Genomic DNA, 21,961 nt, shown 5'->3' with positions numbered 1-21,961 from the left:
GTAAACCTAATTGTCGCAATGGATTGCTGTAATAACATATTTAAGGAAAATCTCACACATTAATTACTTGGGGGCTGCTAAAGCTAGGGTCTGGGCAGAATCAGGTTTTCCACATGAATAGCTTCTGTCACCCCTATCTGCTTTCTAAAATTGCCTACTCAAAAAGTTCCCAAAATTAAAAAAAAAAAAATCAAGAATATGTAAATGAACAAGTGTAAAGTATCAGTACAAATGGTCACATTGACAGGACAGTGCTTATTTTTTTGACCACTAAATTTCGCTGTATTGTGTAGTGCATTTGAGATCAAGTGCTAAAAAGCACAAATAAGACTACAAACTAAATTGTGCCATTCTTTTCACTTTTTTGCCCAGCCTTTTGCGAGATTTTTCTTTTGTGTGCCTGTAGCAGCAAGATGGCAGACAATCATGTTAACTCCCTCTAACTGAAACGCATGTAAATAAATGCAATTTCCTTAACCTACCAGTATTTCAAAAAAATAAACTTTATATTGTAGTTCATGGATGTTGGTTTATTTTTGAACACTTTTTTCACCACAATAAGGTGCCAAATAATACACACCCTTTAAATGCTCATATTAAGAAGGCGGCATTAAACTATCATCCCAGGGGCCACAATTGGCCCCAGATTTTAAACCTCTAAGGGTGCTTGCTGACATCTACTTTGTACAATATTCATTTTGTGAAAGTTTGATGATTTGTGATGAACTTGAACTTACAAAGAAGAGGCTGGCGGCCTTTACCGTAGAAGTTTCTGGAAATTTGAGTGACACAATTCCTGGGAATGACAAAAGAAACAAGAAGAGAGAAAAATAAATGACTAGAAGAAGAAATTTCAGTGCAAAACTCACCGCAGTAGAATAGGGCGTTCACATCCATAAGATCTGATTGAAGATAAAAATCAGGTTTTTTTTTGAGAATCTGGACACAAAAATATATGCCGAATAAATTAATGAAGAAATAAATACCTAATTATGGGACATCAATGCAATGCGTTTGTATATGTATGCATTTTGTCATCTATTCTGTCATCTATTTCTTTCAGTATTTTTGTATTTTTTCGTGTATTCTGTTGTGTATTTAGTCGCATCGTTTGTCATTTATTTTGGCATATACTGTATTTCTTTGTGACAATCTGTATCTTTGATTGTGTATTTAGTTACAAGAAAATGTTATTCAAACGAAGAGGTTTCTCCTATTGGTTGATCAGTGATGAACAAATCCGTCTCTTCACTGATCAACCAACAGGTGAAAAGCCCAGCCAGTTTGACACACCCCCTCGTTTGAATAACAAATTGTTGTGACGTAATAAACAACAAAATACATGAAAAATAAATGATCAAATACTCGAGAACATAGACAACTGAATACACAACAAAATACATGACGAATAAAAAAAAATGACAAAATGCATAAATAAATGTATAAACTGCTTTTATGTCATATATGTAGGTATCATACCTGTCAATTTATATGTTTTCTCCTATTTTATACGTTTTTATTTTTTTTACACTTTTCAAATCGTGGACGATTTTTGTACGGGAAAAACTACTCATCCTGCCCATTTCGGCTCTAATCCAGATGATTTAAGTATCGGTGGGTAAAAAACCAAGGTGCTGAAATAATTATATGAATTTTTTATTTTTTTATAAAACTTCCATCCATCCGTTATCTGCACTTCTTATCCTCAATAGTGCCAAGGGGGTTCTGGAGCTCATCTGAGTCATCTAAGGGCAGTACACAGGGGACACCCTGAACTGGTTGCCAGTCATTCGCAGGGCACACAGATACATACAATTTACTCGCTCATTTACACCTAGGGACAATTTGGACCGGCCAATTAACCTGACATACATGTTTTTGCAATGTGGGAGTAAACCCACGCAAGCACGGGGAGAACATGCAAACTCCACTCAGGAATGTTAGATCCCATGATCTCAGAACTGTACCGCAGACGCACTCAAGACTCAGCCGCCGTGCCGCTTTAAGATAAACTTGTTTACACAAATTAGCATCATTTTTATTCTGCATAGTCTGTATTGCTGTGATTAAATAGGTGCTGCGTTGTGTTTATAAGGTTTTTTATCGCTCAATAAGGTTAATTGCAATCATTAACAAGGGGAACACTTGGCTGAGGTTGACAGGTACAAGGTATTATTTGATTTATCTGTGTATCCGTTCATTTATACGGCATTTATTTGCAGGTATTTATACATTTACTTCTACAGATGATTGGTCCTCCATATCAACCAACCTGCGCATGGAGGCGCATGAAGGACTCCGCCACGTCAGGATGATCCCTGATGTCTGCAAAAATCATTAGCTTTAATTCCTCCCAAAAAACTACATAAAAAATTGAAAAAGAACCAGGTACCATGTTGAAAAATAAGCAGCGTGGACTCAGTGAGAAGTTTGACCATGCTTTTAAGGGCGGCAATGTGCTGTTCCTCCCGAGCAAATACGTGAACCATCTGAGAAGACGAGAACGTGTCGGGTTTTGGATGGCTTAGGGGTGAGTTGGGCTGGATACGCTCACCTGAGAGGCCAGGTCCAATGTCGAAGCTTGCGGGAAGCTACTGTGAACTCGGCCCAAGGTCTCGCTCAGTTGGCCCACCAAGGGCCCGAAATCACTCAGCAGACTACGAATGGACTTATCAAACAGGCCCAACACGGCCTGGAGAGGAAACACTGATTCTCAACATGCAGCATAGACACATGATCAAATAGATTAAAAGATATATATTGCTACCCTTTGTTGAAAAAGGAGTATTCATCAGGTGTAGGCAATACCGGCATATCAGTTTTGGTTATCGATCAGCTCCAAGTAAATACAGGATAGGATTGATCGTTTTCGACCTGATACCAATAGTCAAGAGAGTCAAGCCCAAAATAGAGTGGGAATGTAACGAAAATACAACAATAACAAAGTCCACATATAAAGCCTGTCATTTGTAACAAAGAAGTAAAGCTTGGCCCGACCTCAATGTACTGACCCGGCCGAAATTTGGATCGGTCCATCTTAAGAACTTACCTCTAGGCTGAAAGTTGCGGACAAAACCTTTTGCCTCTTGCGAAAGGCTTTCTCTTTTCACAGTTGTCCGATTTTTTTTTTGCTATTTAATCAACACAATATACGTATTTGCTTGTAGAGCTGGGTCCCTTCAAGTTTAACAGCCTTTGGTGTAATCGCTTTAGTGGATTACCGCCCCCTAGAAAATCACAGATTGTTAAACCGGTGATATTGCCCCACGCCTGCTAGAGGGCTCTTAGACGGCGACTCGGAATCTGATCAGCTTAACCCAGCTTTCTCGAGGACTGATTTTACAGGACGCCATTTTTTAGGATATTTTGTTAAGGCCTCCGGGTAGATTTCTGAGCCTAGCATCAACTAATGTATTTGATTGGATTCTTAAACATGAAAGCACTCACCTGGAAACAATGCAACCGGGAGAGAAGCAATGACAGGAAAGTGACAGACAATTTGGAATTATTTCGTCTGTATTGATGGACAAAATATTATCAACATCACATAATTAAGATTTTTTTTTTAGGCCGGCAGAGTAGGCCTTGCAGGGCTTCACCACTGTGAAAACCTAAAATTGGCCAGAAATGTGAGCATGTGCTGAATATTCCAGTGGGCCTTATTTACCAGAAAATACGGTGGAAACAAAATTAGAAATGCATAGGTAAAATGTACTGATACTGCATATGTTAACTGTTTTGCCTTTGAGAAACATACAGTGGTCTTCAAGTGTCCTCCTTGAGTTAGAGTGTGAATTGTTTGTTGCGTAATAGACTCAAACGAGAATCGCAGATCTTGGACGCCAACTTTCGAGCCATCATTCCAAATCGTCATTTGTTCATTTGTTGCTTTGAACAATAATTGTCCGTAAATTCGAAACGTATCTCTTGGTAAGGTTTTGTACGGATTTACGTACTCTTGTTTGAATTGTTGTCCTAGCTTTTGCTTAGAATGACTTTTTGTACTTTTTTTTTTAGATCTCATAAAGACAATAATTGAAGCCATTGTCCAGGTAAACAGGAATTTAAGAAAAAAAAGTCTGGTTATATTTCGTTCGCTAGCTGCCTAGTTGACTAAAAAGGGGATAGTTCGGAGTGAGAACATCTAGGTAACCATTTATGAATTAATTGATCAATTTTAGTGGTAAAACCCGCTGTCATATTGTTAGTTTATGTCCTATAAGGTAAAGTGTTTTAATTTAAATGTGTGTTTTCAGGCAGCACGGCGTCGCAGTGGTTAGCGCGTGTGAGATTGAACCTTCTTGTGTGGAGTTTGCATGTTCTCCCCGTGCTTGCGTGCGTTTCCTCCGGGCACTCGGTTTCCTCCCACATTCCAAAAACATGCATGTCAGGTTAATTGGCCGGTCCAAATCATCCCTAGGTGTGACTGAGCGAGCAAATTGTCTGTCCCTGTCTGTCCTGCGACTAGCTGGCAACCAGTTCAGGGTGTCCCTGCCCACTGCCCAAAGATAGCTAGGATGGGCTCGGGCACCCCCGTGACCCTACTGAGGATAAGCGGTGCAGATAATGGCTGGATGGATGGATGATTTTATTTATTTGTTATGCAATTCTAGCAATTACTGTAGCTTTATTTATATTTTTATTTTATGCGCCTTATATTCTAGTGCGCCTGACGGTATGTATGAGAAATCTCTCACAAATTAGCATTTTCTGGGTGTGTGCCTGTTGAGATTAAAACTTTAGCAGATACTCAAAATAAGGGGAGAAGGCATCAATAGATTTTGAACTTGTGAGGAAAACCGGGAGAGGAGCTTTCAGATAAGAGAATTTTAAGCCGTCCTTAAGCCCTCCTTTTTATTAAATCGTCAAGGTTACAAAAAGACAGATCAGCCCGAAAGAATGTGATAATCACACAATCAAAAATACAAATTGTCATCCGATGAAATCTCCTTTCGTCCAATATCGAAAAGAGTATAAACATATAATCCGGGGTGCCTTAAGAAAATATTACATTACCTTGCCATTAAAGCTCTAACAAGGTGAAAAAATTGTCTGATTTCTTGTTTACAAATAAAAATGAACAATGATGTTTACAAAAATAGCACATTATATCTATAGAAATAAAAAATGATTACAGGTAAACTGTTTTTGAAATATTTCCGCAGTTCATTTTGAAATGTATTATGTTCTGTTTAGCATTTTGGTGACCCAGATAAAGAAAAAATCAGTCATTAAAAGATTTTATTTTTATAGCAATACTTGGTTTCTATTTGTGAATTAGGCACTCATCATGAAAAAATATACTCAACCTATTAAAAAAAAGAAATACAAATCAAGCAATAACACAAGTCAAACTCTTTCTATAAACAAAGAAAATCACAAAAAAAGAAACATTTTTAAAAATCTTAATATAAAAAACAATAACGATGAAAACAGACCTGCTAAAGTATTTGATCTCCTGATAGTGCAGGCTTACCCAATACTGTATTGATACATGAAGTTCTTACCTCCACCACCTCGGAGTCCTGCAGCCATTTGCTGAGAAGGTTCTGGATCAAGGGATCCACTTGCTGGAGGACCACCACCACCTAAAAACAACAGAAATACAATAGTCGGGCATGAGGAAAGTCATGTATCTAATCTGATTCATGTTTTTAATTCTAAATATTTTGGGGGTATTTTTGACCATTAAATGTTGTGCAACCAGAAACATCTGCTAAAAATAACAAAGAAAATTACAAACTAAGGAGATTCAACGTGATCATAAAGCTTAATGTCTATTTTTTGTTGCCCAGTTTTTAGCAAGGTTTTCCGTTTTTGGCTACTCGTAGCGACAAGATGACGTACAATCATGTAATCTCGCTTTAGGTGAGTTATGTAAAATAAATACAAATATTATTTGATCAGATAGATTATGCCTGCCTGGTTATTCTTTGAATCAATATTGTGTGTGTGTGTGTGTGTGTGTGTGTGTGTGTTTTTAATAAGTTTGTTTCACCACTAGGAGGCAATACATGATAGCACTGTCCCTTTAAGGATGCTGACTGGTAAGTTTATTCTGTTTCAAATATTGGATACCTGGAAACGAGACTGCATTGGATGCCAGTTCCTTATTTGTACGTGCCGTTTACGTCACTGTTACTATTGGCCAATCGTGTTGCTGTTTTTAAATTGTCCACACTCTTTATAGTGGATCTGCCTTTATTACCTAGGAGATTTACTAAAACAAAGGGCTCGGCTGAGTACCTTTCTTCAGGCTGGAAATTTTTCACCTGGGGTTTGGGTCCTTTCCTGATTTTCTTTCAAGATTAAAATCCATTGTTGTCTTCTCTCCTTATTTTGAGTTTCTACTAAACTATAAACTTAACAGAGATGTATGGCAATACCAGTAGCGGGCCGTGCATTTCACACCTAGGCCTTCAGTAGATTCAATCAATGCAAACCTCAATTACTATTTCATGGCTATAAAACATTTTCTGCAGCCACAGCTGTGACACATATAAAATGCATCAATAATGAACTCATACAACTCCAATATCTTAGGTAGTGCAGTGGTTAGCACAATTGACGTGCGAAAGGTTCTTGGTTCAAGACCGGTTGAAAATATTTGTTGGGATTGGCGCCACCAGGCTGTACTTGCCCAAGACACACAACAGGAAATGGGGCTCCTACGACCCTAGTGATAAGGGGTTACGTCCACCCACCAGTCACATTTTACGCACCAAAAATCCTTTTTATATGAGCACAAAATCGATCCTCCTTTGTTTCCTCAAGAAGAATTAAATCCATGCCTTTCAGTCCCATCAAAGTGTACTTTTCTATCGCCATCGAAGCAAACGCGGAAAGTCGAGCCTCTCCTGTCGTATTTCTGGGAGAAAATTATATTCAATCGAGGGCTGAAAATGTCCGTTCTACAGAACCAGTGGACACGTTTTCGTTGTGATACTTCCGTTACCGCCCGTAGCCAATCATAGTTTGTGAAACCGGTGAGGTTAGCACGTACTGACTCACCAAACTGGATTCTATTATTGTCACTTATTTTATGCATGAGGGCCTGCAGAGATTATTGTGAAGGACTGCAGGTAGATTTCTGACCCTGGCAACAGGGAATAGCTGAAATATGATGGATTAAATGCTTAAACATGGAAACATATTTGGAAGCAGCACTTCCAAGGGAAAAGCAATGAAAGGAAGCAGACAGACAATTTGGAAATATTTAATAAGTATTTATTGACAAGCTATACAGTAATAACATCACATGATTCAGATATTTTTTAACGCCAGCAGAGAAGGTCTTGCAGGCTATGATGGCCCATCACTGCTTAATACCTATTATTCCTATTTAAACATACTATAAGAATATACACCATGTAGGCTATTTGTTTTCTTATTCAAAATATTCCCGGTTTTCCCAGGGTGGTTTAAGGAATGAAGAAGAGCTTACTGGGTCTGGTGAAGATTTGGGATGAGGCAGCGAAGCACTGATCCCTTCTCCCTCTATGACGTCCGCGGGACTGTGTATGTCCAGAGCGATAAAGAGGTTGGATAACATTCCCAGGATGTGAATTATTGATGACTTTTTAGCGGGATCAGCCTGCACAGAAAGTGCAGACATCATTTACCAAGGTTTGGTGACAGTCATTATTCATCTATTTGCATATTTATTCAATCAATTTATTGGTAGATTTTTTTTTCCTCAACCTCTTTTCTCATTCTAACACTTATAGATTCATTATAATGCTGAACTTAGTCACCAGGAATACGTGAAATTGTCAACACGATTGCTCCGTAAGTAAATTGAATCGATTTTCTATAATTGTTGTGGTGGAGAAGAACAATTTATACTTAACAACTACAAACATTAAAAAAAACTTAAAAACCAATGGTCATTAGAAGGTGTCAGAATACATAGCTAAAATACTGCCTCCATTTTCCTTTCTTAGAGTAAAAACACAAGGTGAAGGGAGTGAACGTAAACATATCAAATGTACTCATTGTAGACAAGGAGTGCCCCCCAAAATAATGGGATAATTATCTAACAGTTTTGTCAGTTAGGTGATTTTCCCAAATCAACCCCCCCCCAAAAAAAAAAAAAAAAAAAAAAAAAAAAACAACAAACAAACAGATGTAAATAAATATATGTGTAAAATTATATCAAAATTCAAATATCAAAATAAAGGTAAACACAAAATTGATCATAGAATTCAAAAATACAATAGGTAATGCCAATGCTAACGATAAGAACAATAGAATTATGGACATATATTATAATAATAATAATAATGATATATATATATATATATATATATATATTTATGTATATATTATATATATATATATATATATATATATATATAAATATGTGTAGATATACATATATATGCATACATGTACATAGTTATTATGTTATTTTGATAAATGTATTGTTGAATACAAATTTTATGATGTATAAATCTAAAAAGAGAGAGTAAAAAAACCTGGAATGTTTTCTGGACTGTTTGGCACACTTGATTACAAGGTGCACCTAAAAAAAATTCCTTTTTGAGATAATTTTCATACATAAGAAGCACTATAAGGCGCATAAAATTAAAACAATAGTAAGAAAGGGGGTTTGCATAAAAACAGGGGTAAAACTTTTTCATCGAACATAAACATTAGGAAATCTAAAAAAAATAATTAAAGTAATTTGATCCAGTCATAAATGGTGTATGTAAAAGCATCTCGTTATAATGCATTTCACTATATTTACAGTTTATAATTGATTTAAATTGAATTATCTTTATTGAGTTTGGTATCAATGTTGTGAAACTATGTATGCAACAAGATTGGACATGGCACTCCAGGGTAAACATCTAATAAAGATTTTAAAGGGAAAACAAGAGAAAAAGGCAGAAAGAAAGAATATGTACATCGCAGTGCATAGAGACTGGCTGCATTCATAATAACAATGCAATGTTCGCTATTAAAAAAAGAATAGTGCGTGGTAACAAAAGTGCAACGAAAAAAAGAGCAATAGGGTCACAAGATATACATTAACACAGATTCATGCAAAAGATTAAGCTGCAACAAAAAAAGAAAAAAAGAAAATTCACAAAGTTGTGTGCCCTCGCTTAGGGTGGTGAGGTCCCTTGGGAGGAAGCCGCACTTATGACTTTCTACCAAAATTTGATTTGGGTGCATGTTATAGTCCGGAACATACGTAATTTGGAGCAGCGAACTAATGTTCACGCTGATTTACCGTGTATGTTAACCCGTGTTTTGTTTTGAGCTTACCGCTTCTTGGGCCAGTGCATCCAGACGCTGGAGGTGAGGCCCGACGAGCGTGTGCACGTTTGCCAAAATGTCCTCATCTAGCAGAGCTGAGAGAAGGAAGCCCACCGCCTGCATCAGCCACATGCACTGGCTGCTCTGCACAGATGCCAAATCCCATCACGCGAGCTTGCTTCCCTTTAGTGATTCGCCGCTTCGCTTACCTCGTGAACGTCTTTCAGCAGCACGTCCTAGGGAGTCACACGCATGACTTGTCATACTTGGCCGTGATACGTTCGAGAGCACGAGGCCGTGTCTACCACCTGGGAGACGGCGAGGATGTCCTGAGTGAAAGGGCCGAGGTCGTGCCGACACTCCCTACAGATCCTCTTCAGGGTGGAGACGCTGGAAACGGATAGCTCGGGCCTGGCCACGCCCTGGAGCACCATGGGCAACACCTCCCTCAGCATCACGGGGTGGTCCGCCAGCCACTCGGCCAAAGAGCCTTGATGACAAATTCAGATGAATATGCCTGACACTGTTCCGATTTTGCAGTTCTTTTATTCTGTCCGTACCCTCTCTCTAGCTCACCCTTACGTTATTTGATTAATCACTTGCAAGTTTTTTCCACCTTACATCTGATATTTGCCTTGTATTTCCCCGTGTTTTCTCCTTCTACCACGACTCTTCTCTTTTCTGTTTTCAGAACTCTGTCCTCTTGGTCCCTTGCTAGTTCTTTGTCATTCTGGGCGGCAGTAGCTCAGGAGGTAGAGCGCTCGTCTTGGGATCAAGGGATCCCAGTTCGAATCCCGGCTCGTCCGTGTTACATGTCGAAGTGTCCTTGGGTAAGACACTGAACCCCTAATACCCCCAAAAAGCAGGTTAGCGCCTTACATGGCTGCAAGGCCGCTATTGGGAAATGTGAAGCACACTGTAAAGCGCTTTGGGAAGTCATTGACTTGAAAAGCGCTATAGAAATGCAGATCATTTCATTTCATTTCACATTCTCTCCTTCCAGGCCTACCTGTCACAGCACTCCTGTTCATTCACTCTACTGAACGCCCGCCTGACCTCCGAGAGTAGGAGTACCGCTTTATGAACAGTGTTTGGACTAACATGTTACAAAGGAACCCGGTCCTGCAACACAATAACTTTCCAACAAGTACTGTAACATGCTGAGGTTTTGGGGTTTTCTTTTGGCCGTATGCAGGTTTCAGATCGAGGATGTTGTCATTGCGGCCTATGCAGTCCTTTGAGAATTTTTGTGATTAAGGGCTATTCAAAAACTGTGACTCAATTTAACTTTAGTAAATTTAGTAACTCAACTGTTACTATACAGAGCATTACTGCGCTTCTCAATAAATGCAGATTACGAATTGCAATGTTTTCCAACTGTTGAATAATCCTGCATCATTTCTATTGCCACAAACAACAATCTACCAATACTGATGGGTGGGCATATATATATATATATATATATATATATATATATATATATATATATATATATATTTACCTACAAAGTACAGTTATGGTGGCACATTCTCAAGCACCGGATACAAGGACGAGGAATGTATCCCCATGCAGATATTCTTCCTACTGTATATACTCAAATCTAAGCCAAATTTGCAACTATAAAATAAAACACTCAAATCAGGTGGTCAGCTTGTATGCGTACATTTGGTTTTGTGTCACCAGGAGCGAAAACAGCGCATGGGAAGCGGGGCATTACAAAAAGAGGAACAACAAACCAACTCAATCAATAGTGCAAATGTAAGCATAGAATTGGTTTAGTGTGCTGAAATTTGGACTTTTTATTTGTAAAATGTTTTTTCGCTATACATCATCAAAGCGGCGCTGCCACGAGCGGCTGCCTTTTCCAGCAGCTGCCCTGTTGTTTTATTGTCTGCTCCTATCTTCGGGGTTTTTTCTTCCCGTTTTGACAACTACACTATGGATTACTTCTATCCTATGGACATGGGTTTTAACGCACAAGAAATGCGTTTATTCAAGGAATTTCAACTCCTTGCCCTGAAGATTTCTCGTGCCGGCGTGATGAAGGGGCCTATGGTGGAGGAAAAGCCGGAGCTAGCGAAGCGGCTAGCGGCGTTATAAGTCTTCGGTACCATCCGTAATTATGGTAAATGCGAACTCACGACCAAATAAGATCATCGAGTGCTGGTGGAAAACATCGAAGCGCACAGGGAGCGCAGTTGCTGTGTTTTGCGGAAACGTGGTTCACGTTTAGCATTCCGGACGCTAACGTGTAGCCACCCGGAGCTACCCGGAGCAATCCGGCTTCAACGCCGCTAAACAGAGACACGAAAACCGGGGAGAATCGGAGAGGAGGCGGACTTGCTAACATGAGGTGGTGTATCCATGGATTTTCACAAAGAAAAGTTTTCCATCTGCCGCAGGGATGTCGAATTTTTGGACTGGCGTGACGTCATCCACTGCGCTACAAGCACCCCTAGGGCATCATGTTCATCTGTCAATAAACAACAGGGTAGACTGCTGGAAGTGTGAATTTCCCTACGGGGATGAATAAAGTATCTATCTATCTATCTATCTATCATGACTGAATACAAAATAAAAGATCTTGGACAGTACCAAGAAATGGAGAAAGAGATATTCATGTGGTTTGAAGTCCAAAGACAAAATAGGTACCCAGTGACTGGGCAAAGTGTTTGTTTGCAATCTCTTAAGATTGCACAAGACAAAGAATATGAAGGGTTTATTGCTTCCACCAGTGTACACATTTTTTTGAATATTTATTTTATTATGTGAATAGTTTAAAGCAGGTTTAAGTGGTTGGCTTCTATGTGATTATATACAGTAATTTGTAACTAGAGAGTTACTTTCCGTGTAACGCACTACTTTTGGTGCCAGTAATCTGGAGATTAACTGAGTTACATTTTAAATGAAGCAACTGAAACCGTAACTAATAGGTGTTTTTCAGTAACGCAGAAGAAGCCAGTTCTCGAAAAACTCTACTGAATTTACTCAACTTCGTTCTACTTCGACATTGCCATCAAAATACCGCATTTCGAACACAGCGTCAGGGAAACCCGTGTATTTTTACCTACATGCACTGTAACTTTGACTTAATTCGCTTCTTAATTTGCAATTTCGAGCCCTGATTTTTGTGAGCTGGCTAGATTTTCTTGTGCGCTGAGAATGTGCGGGCGGTGCGCGATTGTGCTCACGCGCACAGCTTAGAGGGAACATTGGTTCTGGATACTGTTGCCTCACTGCCTGCCTTTTTTTGTACTGTACCCTACTTTAATAAAGGACTACAGTTTAATTGTATGAATATGTATATTCTTCAGCATGGCAGACAGTCACTGTATTTTTGAAGATATTCATCATAGTTTAAATAACATAAATTATGCCCCACGCACCAATTGTGTACATGACCGTGTCGGCTAGCATGACATTGCTGACGTTGATCCTCGGAATCAAGCCGATCAGTCCTGGGATGACGTCCGAGTAGTTCACGTCGATGGTCTCGGCGATAGACTGAAACCCGAAGAGCAAGGCTTCTGTTTCCTTCAAAAAGAGAAGATTTAACCGGGAGAAAACAAAAGGAAATTCTGTTCTTTTTGCGTTGTGCGTGCGATAAGTACTGGTGCTACAGCACCTGCCATTGCGTTGACTTTTGGGGGTCCATCAGCTGCTGACCCAGGCGGTCGTAGAGATTACTGAGCAGCTCAGCTCCGAGCATTTCATAAACGTACATTAATGTGTCTGAGATGTCCACCCTGGAAAGGTGCATGGGGACATTATTTGTTATCAATTGTTTCGAATTGAATGTATTAGGTCGAGAGTAAGAGGTACAGTTGAAATAGTTATGAGCGAAAAACTGTTAATCAGACAAACAAATGGCTTTTTTATTCTTACACTCAGAGAAAGATATCAGGAACAGTAAGGAGAAACATAAAAACACTAGTCATGTGGAGGACAGAAAATGGACGAAAACTGCTACTAAAAACTTTTCTTCATTTTTTTAATGAATCCCAAAAATTTGGGGAAAAAAAATAACACACATGTATATATATATATATATATATATATATATATATATATATATATATATATATATATATATATATATATAGATCAATTTATAGATCGTTAGATCGATACATAGATAGAGGAATTAGAGGGATTACTCTCTAATTGATAGATAGATAGATAGATAGATAGATAGATAGATAGATAGATAGATAGATAGATAGATAGATAGATAGATAGATAGATAGATAGATAGATAGATAGATAGATAGATAGATAGATAGATAGATAGATAGATAGATAGATAGATAGATAGATAGATAGATAGATAGATAGATAGATAGATAGATAGATAGATAGATAGATAGATAGATAGATAGATAGATAGATAGATAGATATGAATACAAAAAATTAAAATGAAATATAAAAACATACAAAATAGAAGTATTATGAATATGAGATCAATGATAATAAAATAAATACAAATGATTGCAAAAATTAATAGAAAAACTCATAAAAAAATAAAAACATTATGAACATGCAATAGATAAAAATGCCCAGCCCTTGTATGTATTTTTTTATGCTGCAGAAAGAGTCAGCATGAAATGCAATGTGAAATGTGACTTAAAATGTTATTTATATAAGAGGTTGCTCCTCCATGTTTTTAGTGGTATACTACTCACCTACCAACCTAAAATGATTGTAAAACTGAAACGTTTTCAACTCTTTCAAGTTTTCATATAATCTGGCTTTGGACTAGAACAAATCAAAATCTTACAAAGTCCGAAAGTTGTCACCTGTAGATCCGGAACTGTTCTTTGTCATCACAAGTCCAGTTGGTGTACTCTTCCTGAGAAGGATAGCGCGATTTGTGCAATACCACATCGACCAACTGGAAGTAAACAGGCCTGTACACTTGCAGATAGATGGTTTGCTTTTCCTCCTCAAATGACAAGATGTCATCCTGAACAGAAACATGAGTACTGTGAAAATCTTGTGCCAGGTCTGCACGTTTCCAGGAAACCACTCTTTGATCCTCACCTGCAGACTGTACCAGAAAGTGAGTGTAAGGGAGCTGGTCGTCTCGCTGGTTGGGTACTGGCCTGGAATCCCCGTACAGAACAGAATCATATTAACCAAAGCCAGAAACTGCTGCCAGTGCTCCACCTGCTCCAGCAGAACCCTGTCATGAACAGATTTTTTTTTTGTTTTGCATTCTGAAATCAATACAGGGGTTTCAGAGTGTGTGTGGGAAAACTGTTTTTAAGGGTTCACCTGGAGTGTGTTTCACCCATAGCGACAGCAATACGACAAATACCGTGTGATGTTTCCATGTCGCCAACTTGAGCTGCTGTCTTTAGCTGATCATGGAGGCCCAACACCAGAGGCATTAGACTCATTAGAGCGGCACTGTATCTGTATTTAAAATAATTAACAATATTTCAATTTCAATCCAATCAAAATATCTGGAAATGAGCCAGTCCATCCGAAGTAAGACTGGGTGTTCACGAACTCTGAAACCTCATCTGTTTTCTGTAGATCTGTCTGCTTACCAAACAGACCAATGAGAGAATGAATGAACCATATTCACAAGCTCACAAAACTACAATCTAAAATAACCTGCGTGAAAAATAACCAAAAGGACACGATTCTCCCACTTCAATCCAGCTGAATCATTTTTCTGGGCTCTTATGTACAAAATGAACCAATTTTCGGTTTCCTTTTGAAAGGGTTTTGTAAAGCAAAACCCGGTTCAGGAGGATGGCTGAAAATTTTAAAAAGTTATATATTTGTTATCAAAGTACAACACAACTAATTATTTTTGGGTTGTTGCTAATAAAAAAAAATTTTTTTTAGGGAATTTCAATGTACAAATTTCCCAGTTTTCAGGTTGCTTTACTCAAAATGACCTGCATCTTCATAAGTGTTTTTGTACGACTCATCAAGTTTTAGGGTTGTTTCCCAAAATATGACCTAGTATTTCTCTTTTTTTAGTCAGGAAGTTATTGCTAAGTCAAGAACACGACAAGGAGACCACATAACACCAACAAGCTTTTCGTGGGGTTGGTTTGTTTTGTGAATTTGTATTTGTAATTACTTGGCAGGCGGACTGACGTCACATTTTTTAACTAAACGTTACGATAGCGACCACTGTGTGTTTCTGTTAGCACGTCTGCCTCACAGTTCAAAGGTGCCGTGTTCAATTCCAATTACCGGCCTCCTTGCGTGTTCTCCCTGTGCCCATGGGCACTCTGGTTTACTCCCACATTCCAAAAACATGTCTGGGAAGAGCTCAGCAGTCCCGCGACCATCGTTAGGATAAACGGTCCGGAAAATGAATGAATGTGATTTGGTGCGATGTTACGAGGACATCTAAATGTTCCACATGACCACAGTGGATTAACGCTCTTTATTATTAGTAATGTAGTTATTATCAAAAATGTTATGATTGCTGTTTTTATGATTTAAAAAAAAAAGTAAAACATGTTTAATGCTGCTTTTGGGCTGCGCCATGAAAAAATTGTCAGACAATGAAGCAGTCTATGGTACAGAAGAGATGCAGACCACTGATGTAACTACCACAAAGCATATATCAGGCATGCACTGCAACATTTACCTCTGACAGTCAGGTTGTGAGATTGCGTTGACAATGGTCTCAACGGCTGTATCAAACAGCTTCGAGTCAGATAAAGTTGTGAAACAATCCCGAACCAGTTCCTGTGTCTCGATCAGTGGCACATCAAGTCCAAGCCAGCTGGACAAGCAGCAGAGCACCTTGTCCTTCACCCGTGTGGACGAGTCTTTGCTTTGGAGGAGCTGACGCAGCAGTGGGCAAACTGCGCCCCACTCCCCAGCCAGGGCTTCCCTCAGCTGGCTGCGCCGGCCTATTGCCAGTCGGCTGCTCTGGAACTCCTCTGGAAGTACTGATAATAGCTCTAGCAAGGCCAAGCAGTGACACTGAGGATCCGACGTATCATCGGCACCTTCGGGGCCCTGCGGTTGGAAGGCTTGCACCATGTCAGCCACCGGCTGCGACCACACATGGGGGATCAGGTTCAGCGACATGGACGCCAGTGCCACGCAAAGCCTGGTCAGGACCATTTTGGGGCCGGAGGAGAAGCGCAGAATATGGCTCATGAGCTGCACTCTCAGGTTCTCGTGCTGGTCCACAGGCAGGTCGCCCCAGTTCGTGGAGATTTTTTTGTGGAGGGTGCTGGCACCAAAGAACTGGACCTCTGGGAGCTGTGTGGAATGTACAGGATCCAAAGTACCCCAAGTTGGTTTAAAAAACAGACTGTTCTGTGAATTGGGTCCATTTGATGTTACTTTCTGAGTTGCTTTGTACAAAAAGAGGCAATCGCAAAGGCAAACAGAGCAACCTGAATTTTGGGTTGTTTTAAATCAACTGCATACCATTCAATACAATTTCAGTGTATTTTATGAGATTGTTTGCCAAGATATTCAAATTCAATCGTTTTCTAACTTGTGTTACATTTATTTTATTTCTATAAAACAAGTAAAGGTGTTTTCAACAAATTCAGTGTTTTTCTGAAGGAATTATTTTTACATTTACAGAGAGAAAAATATGATTGTGGGTGGGAAACAAGATTTTGTAGTCGGACCTGTACACATTTTAGTCATTCAGAGTCGACAGATATGGAACTTACTCAATCTATTTCGTATTTTTTAAAAACTGACCCAATTTTTGGGATTGTTTAAACCAAAGATAATTTTGGGTGCTGTTGTTTGTTTTCTAGAAAATGCCGTAAAACACAGCCATATTTTCGGGGTTGATTCAAAGAAAAGGAACCAATTAAGTGAGGGTAGTTAAAACAATACTTTTCTTTATTTCAGTGTGGTATGAAGAAAAATGAATTCATTTTTGACATATTTTGCATAATATATAAAAACACAATAAAAACAAATCAATTTTGAAAGTTTAGACCAAGGAACCCCATTTTGGGGGTTTGTTTAATCTTCAGTCCCAATAAAAATGTTGAGTAGTTTTGTATAGTCTGATTATAGAAGACGCAATCAAAGAAAACTAACCAATTATTTGGGGTGGTTTGAACAAAACTTTTTTTTTTTTAATGACCCTCCCACCGAAACAGGGCCAGAAGTGATAGAGTGACCTAACATCACCAGGATAGGGACCAGAAGCGGTGGAGGAACCCTGCCCTTGTCGCCTGGACAGGATACAGAAGCGGTCGTAAGATCCTTCTTTTGGCATTAGGACAGGGTACAGAAGCCGCCGAGGGACCCTTCCCTTGCTGCCGGGGTAGGGATCTGGAAGCGTCCCACGGGGTCCGTTTGTGGTCAGGTTATTCTGTCTTCTGTTACCATGTAAGGTTTGTTTAGCGTTTATGGTTTTGACACTTTGCTCATTGTTTTAATACCTGGTTTGTTTTGTTGTTCCTGTTTTTTTTAATTAATAAATACCACCCTTTGCTGAGCACGCCTGCGTCTGTTCCGGCTTCCCTGCTTTTCGGTTCACCCTCAAATATGACATGTTGTAACGAGTTCACCCAATTTTTGGTGTTGTTTTGTACAAAATCACTGACAAAACCACTAAATTTCGAGAGATTGTTTCAAATATAACAGTTGTATTTTTTTGCAAACAAACCTAAGTAGTAAATGGGGGGCTTTTTGACACCAAATGGGAAACAAATAATCTGTGTGTGTGTGTGTGTGTGTGTGTGTGTGTGTGTGTGTGTGTGTGTGTGTGTGTGTGTGTGTGTGTGTGTGTGTGTGTGTGTGTGTGTGTGTGTGTGTGTGTGTGTGTGTGTGTGTGTGTGTGTGTGTGTGAAGGTGTGCTGACCTTGTCGGGGCCAAGCAGGGCCCAACAGAAGTGCCAGGCCAGGCTAGATGTCTGAGCCCGACTCAGCCACTTCTGGGCGGCATTCTTGCACTCCATGTCTGGCTCAAAGTAAAGCTGGCAAAGAGCCTGGCATAACACAAGTTGGGCTCGCTTATTAAAACATTCAAATATAATCGAGCAAATATCAGAACAAAAGAACTGTTCGACTGAAAAGGATATTAAGAAAGAAATAAAATGTTGTCAAGTAGACTAATCCATAGTGCATTGGGTTAGCTATTATTAGAGCAGCAAATGCTTAAAGTTGGTTTCATGTTACCGAAATTCCATGATGGCTTTATCTTATCTCACTGTCTCTTTAAGCGGCTTTTTGTTTATGCAGACGTCTTTGAAAGCATCATGTTTGAATTGATTTGATTTTTCTGAAATTGTTGAGTAAATTCTCCAGAAACTAAATATATTAATGTTTATGCGAGTGTCAGTCCACTGAATTTATTCTTTGAGCGATATAAAAGAATTCTAACATGGAAAATTATTCAACATAGATATACCAAACAGAATGATTACAAAGATGACAATAATGTTAACAGAGTAGGAATGAGTAAAAAGGGTGTCCAAACTATGACCCATTTTCCATTTGCGGCGTTGATGGCCATTTCAGCTTATACTGTACTAAAAATATTTTCTCAGTACAAATTTTACAAACTGACCAAGTATTTTTCAATATCCAAAGAACCCCATTGAAGCATTTATTACTTTAAATTTTATAACAAATCTCCTTACAAAACCAATTATTGTCCTGATATTCTAAACTAACCTTCCCAATGGATATTTGGATTTCTGTTATAATTTTAAAAAAAGCATTCATTTTAGCATGACTTGGTGGGAGTGAAATAAGGCGCTTTCTCGTGGTACCCAAATGAGTGACTGAATTAAAAATTCAGACTTGGACTTATATTAATGTATAATGTTAAATATTTTAAACAGATATGTTCGATTTTTACAGATTTTTATATCTAATATATAATGCACACACAGCTCATGGATCCCATAAACCACCGGGGTCCTAGAGGGACCACTTCCTGCTGTGTATCTTGGGTGATACCAGCCTGGCGGTGCCCATCCCTCTCCAGGTCGTTTTTGAGGGGGTTTATGGTTTGTTCCCCCACATGAAACAGATAGAACTGGTTTCCATGGTTACCAGTAGCAGGAGAAACCCCATGATTGGACTCAGAATATATATATATATATATATATATATATATATATATATATATATATATATATATATATATATATATAATGTATCTGTATATTATAATCAAAAAATACAGTACTGTCTCTTTATATGAGCACCTTTAAACATGAGGATTTTCAAATGCGAGTTTTATTTGGAAGAAAAATCTTGCTCCGCATTTGACAAAAAGTCCAGGTCGTGGCCATTCCTAGATACAACTACCAGTGACCGCTCGAGAGGCTCACTGCTAGAGACTCCTCAGCACCGGCATCAGCATTCCAGTTTGCGCATGCAAACTATAACAGGCAGAAAATGGATTTAAAAATGTGCTCCAAATGATTTGATTGTACGTTCATTTAAAGTTACAGGAACTTTATTTTCAGGTGTACAGTAAGTGCTTATGTATCATTTACAGTATCTCAAGCTCATACCCATCTATCTCAGCCACTTACTCCCCATATTTATTGTGACGATTCCCCTTATTAAATGATAGTAAAACTTACAAACGCAAGATGGCACCTATTTGCTTACAGCAAGACAGACTATGTGTCACGGTCGCCTTGGTGACCAGTCTGCCCCGCCCTCTGGGCAACAGCTGAAGCAGATCCACTAATTGTGTATCTGCTATTTAAGGCTGCATTGTGGGCTCTGCGAGGGCCGGTTATTGCTCATTATACACAATCCCGGTCTGTTATGCCTTGTCCTGTTTTAGTCTGTTATGCCTTGTCCTGTTGAGTTCGTGCCGGAGGAACTCTGTATTGTTCTGTTTTGCCCCGGAGTATTGGGCGACTTTTATTTTATTAAATAAAACTTATGGATCGTCAACGCATTTGAGTTCTCCCTTCATGCCTCCTGCCTCCGTTCTGGTCCGGTCACCTTCCACGCCACCACGCCTCGTGACAGAATGAACCGGCCAACAATTGAACTCAGCGAACGATCCCAGCGCGACTTGGGGAGAGCTGGAGAGCGCAGTTTGGCAGGCGCCTACTGAGTTGGCCTTCCCTGCCCGTTCGAACCACGGCCCCGCCCGTCGTGGCCCTTGCTGTGCCTCGAATGGGGTCCCAGGAAGAATTGACGCCTGCCTGCCCGACTCCCGTGCCGATTGCCTGCTATTCCCTCTCCCCTGCGTGCAAGTCCGACTCCGACTCCGCTGCCCGTCAGGCCGACTCCGACTCCGCTGCCCGTTGGGCCGACTCCGACTCCGCTGCCCGTCGGGCCGACTCTGATGCCTGCCTGCCCGACTCCCGTGCCGACTGCCTGCTATTCAGTCTCCCCTGCGTGCCAGTCCGACTCCGCTGCCTGCCAGTCCGACTCCGCTGCCTGCCAGTCCGACTCCGCTGCCTGCGTGCCAGTCCGACTCCGCTGCCTGCGTGCCAGTCCGACTCCGCTGCCTGCGTGCCAGTCCGACTCCGCTGCCTGCGTGCCAGTCCGACTCCGCTGCCTGCGTGCCAGTCCGACTCCCCTGCGTGCCAGTCCGACTCCGCTGCCTGCCAGTCCGACTCCGCTGCTCCTGTTTTGCCGGTTCTGATTTTGACTCTCTCATGCCTGGTCTGTTCTGATTTTGACTCTCTTATGTCTTGTCTGTTCTGATTTTGACTCTCTTATGTCTTGTCTGTTTTGATTTTGACTCTCTCATGTTTTGTCTGTTTTGATTTTGACTGTCCTGTTTACCTGCCCTGATTTTGCCTGTCCTGTTCTCGTCGGTTCTGCCTGTCTGTTATCCCCTGTCCAGTTTGCCCACCAGAACCCCTCCCTGCCGAGCGCCGATTCCGATCCGCCCGACGCAGATGGCGCCTGCCTCTCCCCGTTCCTGCGTGTTCGGAGGAGGGAGCGGGGTTGCCCCAATCGCGAGCGTCAACATTCCGGGGCGTGAGGTTGTAATTTTTTCTTTTTGGGACCTCGGGTGCTGTCCCTTAAGAGGGGGGCTCTGTCACGGTCGCCTTGGTGACCAGTCTGCCCCGCCCTCTGGGCAACAGCTGAAGCAGATCCACTAATTGTGTATCTGCTATTTAAGGCTGCATTGTGGGCTCTGCGAGGGCCGGTTCATTACTCATTATACACAATCCCGGTCTGTTATGCCTTGTCCTGTTTTAGTCTGTTATGCCTTGTCCTGTTGAGTTCGTGCCGGAGGAACTCTGTATTGTTCTGTTTTGCCCCGGAGTATTGGGCGACTTTTATTTTATTAGATAAAACTTATGGATCGTCAACGCATTTGAGTTCTCCCTTCATGCCTCCTGCCTCCGTTCTGGTCCGGTCACCTTCCACGCCACCACGCCTCGTGACACTATGTACAATACTACAACAATTTCTTATGGTTTCGGGGTTATAGACCCATGTGGGGGAAGCAGGAACTGGAGGCAGGGGGGCTCATTAAGTGGCATGGTAATTAATAACAAAAGGGAGGTACAAAGTGACAAAAGAACAAGGTTATACAAAACAAGAAAATGTACAAACAAAGCAAAACCTGTCCAAACCAGAAACAAAGACCAAAACCAGAAATAAAAAACCCAAAGAACAAAGTAACAACCTAAAAAGTGGACTTTCAACCACTAACAAATTGTCCAAACAAAAAAACAAAAAAAACAAAAACTGATCTGGCAGTGGAATGAAAAATACCGGACAATGTTTGTTATCAAAAATTTCA

The 21,961-nt window shown here is 40.2% G+C and overlaps 1 protein-coding gene across 1 annotated transcript in view; it reads right to left on the bottom strand.

The window, feature by feature from the left end:
- Positions 1-21,961, bottom strand: part of LOC148374501 (importin-13-like) — a 30,325-nt gene that overhangs the window by 6,940 nt on the left and 1,424 nt on the right. The window contains exons 2-18 of the mRNA XM_088337061.1: positions 18,084-18,209; positions 15,882-16,507; positions 14,540-14,680; positions 14,306-14,447; positions 14,062-14,228; positions 12,890-13,010; positions 12,651-12,798; positions 9,573-9,754; positions 9,474-9,500; positions 9,274-9,408; positions 7,445-7,594; positions 5,508-5,588; positions 2,555-2,692; positions 2,393-2,489; positions 2,273-2,325; positions 870-939; positions 738-796 (exon numbers count right to left, since the gene is read on the bottom strand). Coding sequence (XP_088193187.1) covers positions 738-796; positions 870-939; positions 2,273-2,325; positions 2,393-2,489; positions 2,555-2,692; positions 5,508-5,588; positions 7,445-7,594; positions 9,274-9,408; positions 9,474-9,500; positions 9,573-9,754; positions 12,651-12,798; positions 12,890-13,010; positions 14,062-14,228; positions 14,306-14,447; positions 14,540-14,680; positions 15,882-16,507; positions 18,084-18,209 — 2,463 coding nt within the window. The remainder of the gene's footprint in view (positions 1-737; positions 797-869; positions 940-2,272; positions 2,326-2,392; positions 2,490-2,554; positions 2,693-5,507; positions 5,589-7,444; positions 7,595-9,273; positions 9,409-9,473; positions 9,501-9,572; positions 9,755-12,650; positions 12,799-12,889; positions 13,011-14,061; positions 14,229-14,305; positions 14,448-14,539; positions 14,681-15,881; positions 16,508-18,083; positions 18,210-21,961) is intronic.

Source organism: Urocampus carinirostris, chromosome 1 (genome assembly GCF_059441175.1).
Source record: "Urocampus carinirostris isolate Australia breed hairy pipefish chromosome 1, RoL_Ucar_1.0, whole genome shotgun sequence".
Lineage (NCBI taxonomy): Eukaryota > Metazoa > Chordata > Actinopteri > Syngnathiformes > Syngnathidae > Urocampus > Urocampus carinirostris.
The sequence above is the reverse complement of the archived record's forward strand: the minus strand, read 5'-3'. Positions and strand labels throughout refer to the sequence as shown.